Source organism: Podarcis pityusensis (genome assembly GCF_964106645.2).
Source record: "Podarcis pityusensis genome assembly, chromosome: 5".
Lineage (NCBI taxonomy): Eukaryota > Metazoa > Chordata > Lepidosauria > Squamata > Lacertidae > Podarcis > Podarcis pityusensis.
The window spans coordinates 28,692,219-28,704,999 of NC_138032.1; the positions used below are offsets into that span (position 1 = coordinate 28,692,219).

A 12,781-nucleotide genomic window follows, 5' to 3' on the forward strand; every position below is an offset into this window, starting at 1 on the left:
AGGCGATGAGACCCATGTGCTGTAAGAGAGCTCAGGCCCTTATATAAGTGTGGGGGATTTGGCTCATATGTGATGCTCAGCTTCAGTTTGCTGCGGAATTTGCAGATAGGTTTTTTTGATACACTGGCGGCTGCGGGCGGCGAAGACCTAGATATTCAGGGTTAAGAGCGGGGAAGGGAGCTTAATATCCTGCTAAGGTTTTGTTGTTTTGTAGATCCGCCCCACTTGCTTTCAAAGTAATATATCTTGTGCCCGCAAGCTTTCCCAACGTCAGGGTCTTTTCCAGGGAGTCTTCTCTTCTCATGAGGTGGCCAAAGTATTGGAGCCTCAGCTTCACGATCTGTCCTTCCAGTGAGCACTCAGGGCTGATTTCCTTCAGAATGGATAGGTTTGATCTTCTTGCAGTATATGGGACTCTCAAGAATTTCCTCCAACACGATAATTCAAAAGCATCAATTCTTCGCCGATCAGCCTTCTTTATGGTCCGGCTCTCACTTCCACACATCACTACTGGGAAAACCATAGGTTTAACTATACGGACCTTTGTTGGCAAGGTGATGTCTCTGCTTTTTAAGATGCTGTCTAGGTTTGTCATTGCTTTTCTCCCAAGAAGCAGTATATGTATATGTATATACATGCGTTGCACGTTCGCATGCTCAGGGCGCTTCACGCACATTACAATCCTACGATAAAAGGTATATCAATTTTTATTATTTTCAGATATTGGAGTTAGGGCTGTGAGATTCAAATCAGTGCTTTCAAGCCGGTACACCCATACTTGGGAGGAAGCTCCACTGACCACCGCGAGAACAGGATGCTGGACTAGATGAGCCACTGCACTAGCCTGATCTTATAAACTTAGTGGGACTTACTTCTGAGTAGACTAGCCTAGGATGGTGCTTTTAACCATTATGCTCAGCGAGTGGGATTTCTTGCCTTGCTCTATAGTTCCACCCAACCCCCAGAAGTATGATCTCAGGAGATATTTCCTTTTAACTTCCACAAGCATAGGCACACTTCAACTAACTGTAAAATGAATTGCAGTCTTGTGTCTACTCCCACTGAATTTAATGGGGCTTAGTTACATGTACGCTTGCATTGTGGTTACTGAATTACAGTACATGTATTCCTTTTGGAAATTTATCTGCTTGTGTATTTATAGGTTCTTTTTCAAAACATAATTCTCGTGGATTATGTTATTCTCTTCCCTCTTACTTTCCTGTCAATCATTCATTTTGCTTCCACACAGAATAAGTAAAAAATAAGAGGGGGGCATCTCATTGTCTTTAGAGATTTTCTTGTACTCAGGTCTTGTTCTGAGTGAGGCACTTATAATCAAACCCTTAAAAAGAAAAGGCTGGCACCTGCAATTTCCAACACCATCAGTACAGCCCATTTTGCAGGCAAAGAGGTTTATGACTGCTGCAGTGCTGTCCATTATTATTAGTACAGGTTAGGTGAGGCAGAGGCTGGTTTGGATTTCCAGCCAAAAGTTTTCCAAATAAACTACTCATATTGCAAAAAAAATGTCATGTTCTTTATATTGCCCCCTGCCAGCCCAAATCCAGCACTCAAATGTACACAAAAATGTTGTGCTCTATTAACTTGCATACAGCCAACCTTCACTTTTAAATGTTTACCAAGTACCACAAAATCAAAATTGCCCAAGGCTGCAGCCCTATGTACACTTGCTAGAGAGTAAGCACCCTTTAACTTAGTGAGACTGCTGAGTAACATGCATAAGACTAGGCTGGTAGTTAAAAAACTTAAGGGATAGCCAAACCATAACCGTTGGTAATCTGTAAAGAACTCCCTCCTTTGACAATTCCACTGATGCTGCTGAGTTGGGCTACAATTCTTACCATACGTGAATCCCATAGGATTTACTTCTGAGTTGTTAGGCACTGTTTGTTAACTAGCTGATGAATCAGTGTGTTTCAGATATGTTGTTGCATACACCAGATAGTGAGAGTCAAGTACATTAGCCAAAGCTGTTTAAAAGAACCTGTTAGTCTTTCCCTGTGATTGAGCTTCCAAAAGTTCTTTTATCAACATAGGGCAGCTATTACAGGTGCTTCCAGTGATCTAAGATGCTAATTTTCCATAGCTGCCATGTGATGCAAAACTCCATATAAAAACATGCATTAAACACACAAAGGTTCTTTATTGGATACTAGCAGCCTTATACCTGATGCTGCTCAGGAATTCCAAGAAACAAAAAAATTGATGCAGTTTTGAAGTCAGTCATTAAAATCAGTGCAGCTTGGAAAGGGTTAAGGGTTAATATTGTTTCAAAATGGTGCCCAATTATATCTAAACATAAACAAAATCCTGATTCTGGATCTCAGGAATCATAATGCAAAATTTGGTTATGGTAACTGAAGAGGTGTCCAAATGCATATCAAACAGACAACCCCCTTTCCAAAATAAACAGTAGATGCTGTACATTTTTTTATTTATGGGAAGGATGGGAAACCTATAAACATGCAATGGTCCACTTGTTTTAGGGTTGCTTATTAGCCTGCCCTGGGATCAACTTTGGAGGTTTTCTGTAGGTGTTCAACAAATGAGATACAGCAGATGGGAATTGGGGAAAGAGCCCTCTCAGTGATTGTGCCTCATCTGTGAAATGGGAGCATCCAGGGAGGTTTCTTTTGACATCAAGCACAGGCTTCCTATGTTATCCCCCATCCCCCCATCCTTTAAGAACTTTAAACTCTTAGCAAATTAGTTTGTGTGCTGTTTTTAATTTGTATCTGCTATGTTCTCATCTTTTATTGCATATAAGCTTTCCTTCTAAATTTTAGTTGTAGCTGCATAACAATCTATTCTCTATGAAACATGTATTAAGCCAATAGTTAACATTCAGGTAGATATTGGGGGCCCAGGAATTTATGTCCTTTCCCATGCATCTAATAAAAAGTCACTTTAAAAGAAGTTTGTGTTTGATTGATTAGTGCTATTGATAAGAGTCCAGAAAGAAGAATATAATTCAAAAATCTGTCCCACAAGACATTTTATTTACTACCAGAACATTTGCATTGACACATCCGATTGCCTGCAGTTACAGAGCATATGAAGTGTTCTTGCTCTACCATATAATGTAATTATCTGTGATGCTGTAATGATTTTGGGGTTGGCTTAAGCACTTAATTTTCAGCACAGCAAGCTTTGGCATCAGAATGATTTTGCAGCATTGTTATCACTAAAAGTCCACCATTAAAAGACAGACACCAGAGTAATCAAAATATAACTTAAATAAAAATGTTTACTTGCAAAAATACCCATTAGTAATGAGGGGGAAATGGCGCACTTGTAGATCTCTAAATCCTTTATTTAGAATTATACATTTACACAAGTATGTAGATTAATGAGATAAGATGATTATTGTTAAATATTGCAGTGCTGATACTTGTGCAAAAGCATTGAGCAACCTTAATGTTAACGTTAATATTTTCCGTATTTTTTTCAAGTGCAATGTTATAAATACAAAACATTCAGAACTACACTTTTATACAAAAAACGTACATAAATTATAATAATATATAAAGACCCTGATCCAATTCCAGCTGTGCTTTGTTGCACACTAACGCAACTAGTGGCCCTAAGCTGGGATTGCTTGTGCAGCCCCCATCATCAAGTTCAACAGGAATTGGATGTACCTTGTCATGAGTTTTTAGATCCAGATGGACATCTGCATTAGCTGTGCATGGAAGTCTCCTTTGCTGGATCAGAATGATGTACGTACCTAAATTTGCACTCCTATACTCTCTTTACCTGGGAACAAATCCCATTGAAGTCAATGAGGCTTTCATCTGAATAGACACATATAAGATTGCTCTGAAAGCTCATTGAATACAGTGTGACTTACTTCTGAGTAAATGCATAGGGTTGCAGAGTCAGTTTACTTAAACCACAGGTTCTATATAAACCTTTTCCCAGACAGTACCACTTGAATTTGCTGAAAAGCTATTACCTTTAGCTGCTTGGGTTTCACTGGATGGACTCTGATTAAATTTGGCTAATGTTTTCAACCACCATTTATGTCCACAAAAGTTATTATTATTAGATTTATTATCCACCCTTCACCATAAGGCCCCATGGTGGGTCACAACAATGTAAAATACAAACAATAAAACAGTTTAGAACAAATTAAATGTGCAGATACTACCTGATACCTTATAATAGAGACAAAAAGGAGAGGTTTTGCATTTATTGCAGTGGCTAAAGTACCATACAAAATATTCTTATGGGAGATCCCATTTAAATTTGGTGCACATTTCTGACATCATACTCCAGCCTCATTCTGAATAAGCCTATTCAGCCTCAAAATAAAAATAAAAATTACAAGCACAGTTTCAACACATAGTACAATACTGTATACTAATCATTTGTGCTACATATACAGGCTGAATGAAAACCAATTTTCTTCCATTTCAGTTTCTGGTTGATTATTCTTGTTAAGGGTTATCAGGAGAGTGACCATTTATAGTTTGTCAGTTCTGCCTCAGTAGCCTCAGGCTGGAGCCGTATTAGGTTAGTCATACCTTAGTCCCAAAGGGATTTAAGGTACTCATGCTTCCCTTGTCCATTTTATTTCAATGGGATTAAAGCATAGCTAGCTTAATCTGGAACCGATCCAAAGGCAGCATAAATCACGTAAGATTTGCATTTTTTAGGACTCGTTTAGTAAGGCTGGCCAAACTACTAACTGAAGTTAGTAGGAGCCATTAAATAGGCAAATGTATCACGGATGTATTTAGAGAGCAACTAACCTACAAGTTCATCTTGTAAATTTCTATTGCACTGCTATGAATATGTTAAAATTCTCTTTCTTTGCCAAAGGAAGGGCGACTGGAGAATTATAATTCATTTGATGAACTTTTGAAAGTTTCATGCAGCCCCCTCCCACTTAATTGCTTGTTGCGCCAGAGTTTCAACTTAAATAATATCTGCTTTGGCAACACTTATGTAAACCAACACTACCCTGATTGCTCCATTTTGCAGGTAGAAAAGCACAAGAAAGGCAGCTTGAGCTGTCTTTTTCTAGATTAAAAAGACCGGCGACGCTCTAGTTCAGATTTATACTGACCCAGGAATTGGCAGAGTTCAGAAGGTGACAACCTTTTAGTACTGCCAACACAAACAATTTACTCCAAGAAAGTGCTTTGCATTTTACTAGAAACAAAAGCTAAAATATTGCACTATTTCAAATTCCATTATAGTACAGCATTGGTATCTTCAAGTTTACTGTGCAAATACAGTTTGGCTTTAGTTAAGGCACCTGTGAAACTGTAGAGGAAAAGAACACACGCCACCTAGTGTTGGAAACAGAAAGTGGAGGGAAGGCATAGTATCTGATCCCAGCATATCACATTCATGTGCATTTTGGATAGTTTCACTCTGTGAGTGGAATTCAGCGTCATATTAAGGCAATTGTTCTGTAAGCACAAATATTTCTGCCTGCTAGGTGGAATGATCATCTCTCTCCTCCCCTGCGACCCATTCCGGGGGTTCTCCTGACCCGAGCAGATGCTTGCATGGGAAGATTCATAGAATTGTAGAGCTGGAAGGGACCCTGATGATCATCTAGTCAAACACTCTGCAATGCAGGAACATGCAGCTATCCCATACGGGGATCGAACCTGCAACCTTGGCATTATCAGCACCACACTCTAACCAACTGAGCTATCCAAGGAAGAAGAGAGTGGGGAAGTCCCATTGCCCTAGCAGGACTTGTTGCACTGGCTCCCACCAGCACAACAACTCACTTGAGTCCGGCCTTGTGTTATACTGTAACTGCTGGAATAAACTAACACAGAGAATGATGCCTGGGCCACTTGTGCTTTATTATCAGCTAGCTACCTTCAGTAAGAGTGCTGCTGTATGCTGGTTCACCCTAGAGAGCAGGGTCACATATCTGGTCAGGCAGGGGGCTACTTTTCTCTTTGTAAAGGGGAGAGGAGATTGAAAAGATTCCAATAGTTACACTAAAGCAGCTGAGAGTGCAACTGTATCCGACATACAAATGAGTGGCATGCTTGGTCCAGAAGTTACCTTTCCCCTTCACTTTGCTTCCACTACTTTGTGGAGTGCGTTCTCATCTCTGCAGCTTTTAAAACACCATATTACAAGTTCACAAAATCTTTTTGGTTTATTTTAGTTTGGCGACACAAAACTGGAGCTTCGTTCTCTAATGACAGTTCTGTTTAGCTGTGTCTCCTCATGCAGACTTGGCAGCGACTTATGATTTTTTCCATTTCTCCAGCTTTCAGAGTCTGTGACAATGGTTTCCTTAAAAAGAAAAAAACCATGCACATTCTATAGGGAAGGAAACTCTCCGTGTTAAAAAAAACAACAGGCTGGTAAACACAGTGATTCCACAAAAGTATGAGTCATTGGCTGCATTCCTACATAACACTAAACTCTGGTTTAGTGCTACGTGCAAAAGCTAAAACAAACCTGAGCAAATCCCTTGGCTTATGTACTCTGCTGCCCCTTCTCCTTCCGCATTTGGTCTCACTTTCAGAAAATCCCAGTTTGCTATGCCATATTAACCAGAGAAGAGGTTTAAAACAAAGGTTGGTTAATCATGCTCTGAAGTTTTCTTAGTTTGAAATTGAATACTTTGTTTTAAACTACAACAGCCTGGTTCACACATCATGCTATACCACTGTTTGGCTTAGTGTGGTGTGTGAATCATTCCATGGTTCATATGATATAACAAGCCAGGATTCACTGAAAGTGAAACTTAACACAACCGAAGTCTCCTGACTACACAGGAGGTAGAACAAGAGGGAATAAACAAGCTCAAGGCTTTGCTTGGGCTTATTCCACCTCATGTATGTTGCACTAAGTGGCTTAAACCACAGCCATTAATAACAAACTGATCATAGCAGTGTCTACTTAAATGGGACCCACAATGGCAGGCCGCTAGCAAAGGACAAATGTTTATATGCTTGTACATGTTAGCAGTGCATGAAAATGTTTAAATGTACGTATGAAAATGTCTCCGCATAAAAAACAGGCTGCTAAACACAGTGGTTCCACAAAAGTATGAGTCATTGGCTGCATTCCTACATAATGCTAAACTGGTTTAGTGCTACATGCAGAAGCTGGAACCAGTGGCAGGAGGAATAGGAATAGGTGATTATAGTGAAGAAAAACACTGGTTCAATCTGCATCTATGAAACTCAGGATTATAATAATCAGTATTATCTCAAAATGCAAGGTTATAAACAATTAAATTGCCATGCCACAAAAAGGTACCGCACACTACATGTTAAAGAGGTACAGAGGCAGCCAAATTAATGGCACACTCCTGTAAGTTGTGGTAGTGGTTACATGGTAGCGGCTCACAGGATCCTACATAGTAATCCTAACAAAGGCTTATGGAGATGGCTGCTCTCCTTATGCTAGTGCTGCTTTGGTACTGATGCCACTTTTGCTCCTGTGCCGGTGCCAGCACCCCAACACATACAATTAGAATAATAGATTCTATACAAATAAGTTTATGCAGCTATTGACAGGGTGGAACAGCTTAAGAGGTATGGGCTCTGCAGGAGGCATTCCATTGTAGTCAACATAAGGTAAAGGTAAAGGGACCCTTGACCATTAGGTCCAGTCATGACCGACTCTGGGGTTGTGGCACTCATCTCGCTTTATTGGCCGAGGGAGCCGGCATACAGCTTCCGGGTCATGTGGCCAGCATGACTAAGCCACTTCTGGCGAACCAGAGCAGCGCATGGAAACGCCGTTTACCTTCCCGCTGGAGCAGTACCTATTTGTCTACTTGCACTTTGACATGCTTTTGAACTGCTAGGTTGGCAGGAGCTGGGACCGAGCAACGGGACCCTACCCCATCGCGGGGATTCAAACTGCCAACCTTCTGATCGGCAAGCTGTGTGGTTTAACCCACAGCACCACCCGCGTCCCTGTAGTCAACATAGTGCTATCCAAATAGTTCGGCTAGTGCAAATATTTTTCCTTGCACAATAGAATGATCTCCCCCTCTCCTCCCCCCAATGTGCTGCCTAAATCCAGGGTACACACCAGGGGAAGGAGGGGGGTGACCCAACCCCTTGTGCTGGTGGTTAACCTTGTGCTAGCATGGAAATGTATTTGAATACTGCCCTCCGTCTTCAGTACTGATACGAGTGGAGCAGTTGCTGCTTTCATTGAGCTTTTTTTGTTGGTACCAGAGCTCCTGCTGCATTAGCTGTTCTCTTGTGGTGGCTCATTCACAAAGGAAGGTTAGTTAGCATACCTGAACATTCTTCTTGGGTTTATTGAAGCCAGCCAGAAGCTGTAGGAGTTTGAGTAATAATTGCATGTCCCTCGGCCATGGCATTCAATAAATGGAATGGCGTGAAATTTTTCCAAGCATGATCCTGGAGATGCCAGCGCTTGTCCAGAAGCTTCTGAGCCTGCACCTGTGTACTGTGAGCATACATGTCTTCCATGAAAACCTGATCACTGGCAAATTTTTGACGATATGAAATCCACAGCTTAAAACTGAGGCACTAGTTGTATCCCAAAATGCAGGAACCACAGTTGCCCATAACAGGTTTTATATAGCAGTTTCTAATTTTTGCCATTATCATGGTAATACCTTTTACTGGCTACTTTTAGGAACTGTTCCCCCACCCCTTCCTACCATATTACTACTTCCAAAGTGCAGTGAGATTCCCCCCGCTTTTTTCTTTCTTACCATGACAAAAGAATACCCTTTCCAAACAGACTGCCAGCCTTGAGGACATGGTGGAACTGAAGTGGTTTGGCTGTGAACTGCTATCATCACTGCAGGGCCTTCGCAGACAGTGCATCTACAACATGGCACACAAAGTCATTAGGCGGGAAATAGGCAAGGGCTCGTTTAGGATGCAGCCCACAAATTGACTTTTAGCTTTTCACTTTCCCTCTTTCCTGTATTTGCCTTCAGTTATGTTGCTATCTAGCCAAATCTAACTAACAATGACATCATTGCTATTAGGAAGAAACTCTACTGTCCCAACAAAACAAAATGGTACTAAAGAACAGGGCTGCAAAGGGTCACCCTCTAGAGTACTGCCACTTGAATGCCACTGCTGCTGCTGCTGGTGGTGGGGTGTGAAGCGTAGGTGGGTTCCCACAAGGCAAGACATAGTGATAATAGCAAGAACCTTTACTGAACTACAGAACTGAACAATAGGGGCAAAGCAACTGCTTATATACATTTCTGGAGGCCTGGGCCACTCCCACTCCCAACGTGATTGGCTGTCTAAACTTCCAAGCTGCAAATCATAAGACGGAATTTAAGAACCAATGGCAGAGGCCAAAATCCTGAAATGTTCTGTGATTGGATATCATGTATCAAATCAGAACACAGGGGCTCAGAATCCTTAGTCCAGAGTCAAGATCAGACAACACACACCACTGAATACATAACAGCGTGGCATCTTGGAAAATGGGCACCTGGTTGGCAATGAACAGGTGCCTGGTGGGGTGACAATTTTCTGCCCCCCATGCCCCCACCGCCTTAGCAAGTTGTGTCAATTTGCACAATGATTGGGCTGGCCCTGACCTTCTCCACAAATCTGTACTAGAAGCAGTTGACAAATCATAATCTACGACATTTATCCAAAACAAATGAGCAAACAAATCCATGTGAAAACACAAACAGAAAAGGAACACAACTACTACCTGCTAATATAAGGCTCCAAAGCTTTCCCAGAAATTGGTGCCATATCTAATGGCATTGGCTCTGCCGTTGACAGCCAATATGAATAGTCATTGCGAGAAGCAAATCTGCAAACGTTACTGGGATTACATAATAAAAAAGGCATGGTGGTAAATCTCTGAAGGCAGCTACCGGCTGAACCTAGAAGATTCAGAAGAGAAGCTATGATGAGCTTCTTTGTATAGATCTGTTGCAAAATCCGATTCATAGTACAGTAATAAGCAACTGAGACGCTGTAATAGGGGCAACTTCAGAACAACTAGGGGTGGCAAAGTCCCTTTATTAATGCAGAAAGGTTTTAATCCATGCTATTAAGCACCTAAATATAGTGTGACTGGAAGATAAGGGAGTGGGAAATATTTTGGAGATTAGACACTACCGTTGGAATCACCCCTCCACTCTAACAAAGGAAATGAAATTGCATGAGATAAAACTTAAAAAGTCGGAAACGATGAGAAGTCCATGTTGCAGCACTTCTGTAACATTTCTGCAACAGCTGTAATAAAGGAGCATACAATATCATGTAAAGAAATGCAGATAGGAACTGAAGTGGCTAAAGGAAAATGTAGTGTCTCTGCTACGCTATTATTTTCCAGGAGTTCTCATCAAGAGAAATAACTATAGGAGGCTACTTTTTCAGGTCTGTTCAAATAAGCACAATCTGCTCCAGGCTGAGTAGCATTAAAAAAATACTTTTCCTTACATAATTATGTAATCTAAGCCAGGCACTGAGATTTTTTATTCTGTGTAACAACAGAGTTGGTATGGTTGTCCTGCTGAATAAAAATGTCCCCTTTAAAAGAAATCAACTGAAGCATATATTTATAAAAGTACCAAGATCTTGCCCATGTGCTTGCTCGTTCCCTTGTACAAATAGGAGAGAATAACCACTATAGATTTGAGATGTCCCAAATGGACATGACGGAATCTCTGTTGACTGGCTGTGCCGGGAAAAGATGAAGCCCCTTTTGACTGGGCCAGTTGAGCAACTTCCTGGGAATCCAGGGAGTCCCTTAACACCAGGAAACCCAAGCATTCCAGGCAAACCTAAAATAAAAAATAAATAGGTAAGACAAACAAACAAACCAGATGTATTTGTGTTTTCATATCTGAGAGAGCATGCATGTCAGGGCTCCATGTGGCAGATCTTTATCAGGATCAGCCTCAAGGGGCAAATTTGATTGGTACGGGACTGCCCTCCTCCATTCAAAATCACCTGTGTGGTTTTGCAAGTCTTATCAGGAGGGAGGATGCCTCAAATGGTGCTTTGCAGCCATTTTGCTCTGGGTCTCTTTAAGCAGGTGGATGGCAGCCGTGGCAGTGGGGGAGGGATTCCCCCATCTCCCCACCACCACCCATCACTAGGCAAAGGGCAAAGGGCTCTAATTTTTCTTCATCAACTGATAAGTGGGAATTAAATCCTGTGTGATCCAGGGCAGCACAGCCAATGCGAGATTAAACCCTGCCCTCCCATCCATCACCAGTGATGTCAGCTGATGGGTGGGTACACATGGTTTAGGAAAAAGGGCATGGAATAGCCAACTGGACCCCATGGAGGCAGAGGTTGGCCCATGGGCTGGGGGTTCCCTACCCCTGCTGTATGTGAACACAAATTGCACAATTATCATATCTTGGCCAACCTGACCTTGTGGTATCAACACATTAGACAAAAAAAAGTCACTGTTGGCATACAGTTAGACTTGCCAGATCAAAGCAGGAGAAATAAATTTTGCAGAGCAACCTGGTTTTTGTTTTGTGGTGATAGTCTGTAATACAACAAACTGAATGTGAAAGGAAACATTTCTGGGAAAGTGTTAATAATCTAAGGACTGTGGCAGTGCCTTTGTATTTAAAAAAAATGACATCTTCCCTGGCACTACAGACCAATGAAGTAGCTGGAGAAAGCTTCCAGTATTCTACAAATTCTAGACAAACTAAAGAGGGACAGAGCAATCCTAATGAGGAACCATGAGTCATGGGGCGGTGGATTTATCACTACAGCCGCAGCCCAATCCTGCTGGCTGGGGAAGAAGGATGTGGAAGCAGTGTCCCCTCTACCTCGGCCGCCCCTGGTTGAAGTCAAAGGCAGGTGCGCTATCTGGGGGGAAGGGGGCGAGGACCAAGGGCTCCCTCAAATTTTTCAAGAAGGGGGTCGGGCCCCCTCAAAATTCAACAGTGGCCAATGCACTGCCTACAAGGGATCTTCAGGTATTGCAGGCCTGTGCACTCAAAACTAACTAATGACACAAATGTAATTATTACAGTGTAGCACTATCTATATCTTATTTACAGTACCTTTCGGGCCTTGAAAACCCTTGTCTCCTTTTGGTCCAGGTGGTCCAGGTATGCCAGGTATCCCAAGACGACCTAGCTGGCCCTTTACACCTGGAGGTCCTGGATTCATATAATAAAGCACATGTTAGCATATAGTAAGGTATCTATGTAGGCACCCTCTGGATTTGTCCTCGGGTTTCAATAACCTATCTGATTTTGAAGCAAACAAGGAATATTTAGATAGCAGGAATATTTTGCTGTGTAGGACATGAGTGACTATTTACAGTAATGAAAAACACCTATTTGTTGCTTTAATATACATTTCAATTTGCAATGCTTTTTTAAAAAAATAAAGTAAATAAAAGGTCCTTCCAAGGCTCGTATTATGTTACTCGTATATAACATTCTGGGCTTAACATTTTAATATATTTTAATGTTTCAAAAGCTTTAGTATTTTGTTGTTAGTGCTGGTTTGTTGCTAGTTGTTATTGTTCACTTTTATAGTTATTTGTATGTTGGAAGCTGCCTCGAAAGGGTTTGACCTGAAAACAAAGCCTAGGAATAGTTAAATGAATAAATGCAACTGGACTGCAAATTGCTGCAGATCTATGTGCCCCACTGTGTTTATCTATGCCAGGACAGAGGAATCTTTTTCCATCAAGGGTCACATTTCCTTCTGGGCCACATACCAGCAGTGGGTGGAGCCAGAGAAAAACGTGGGCATAAGAACAAATGCCAACTTATACAGTAGGCTAGTCTCTGTCTCTCTCTCACCTTTCTCTATCTATC

The 12,781-nt window shown here is 41.5% G+C and overlaps 1 protein-coding gene across 3 annotated transcripts in view; it reads right to left on the bottom strand.

The window, feature by feature from the left end:
* Window positions 1-2,999: 2,999 nt before the first annotated feature.
* COL4A3 (collagen type IV alpha 3 chain) overlaps window positions 3,000-12,781 on the bottom strand; it is a 98,350-nt gene continuing 88,568 nt past the window's right edge. For 2 of the 3 annotated variants that reach the window (XM_081006849.1, XM_081006850.1), the window contains 6 exons: window positions 12,014-12,112; window positions 10,553-10,765; window positions 9,682-9,859; window positions 8,711-8,825; window positions 8,267-8,439; window positions 3,000-6,294 (listed from right to left, as the gene is read on the bottom strand). In XM_081006849.1, coding sequence (XP_080862975.1) covers window positions 6,210-6,294; window positions 8,267-8,439; window positions 8,711-8,825; window positions 9,682-9,859; window positions 10,553-10,765; window positions 12,014-12,112 — 863 coding nt within the window. In that variant the 3' untranslated portion in view covers window positions 3,000-6,209. Of the gene's footprint in view, window positions 6,295-8,266; window positions 8,440-8,710; window positions 8,826-9,678; window positions 9,860-10,552; window positions 10,766-12,013; window positions 12,113-12,781 lie in introns of those variants that run through there. The other variant, XM_081006851.1, reaches the window with a different exon arrangement.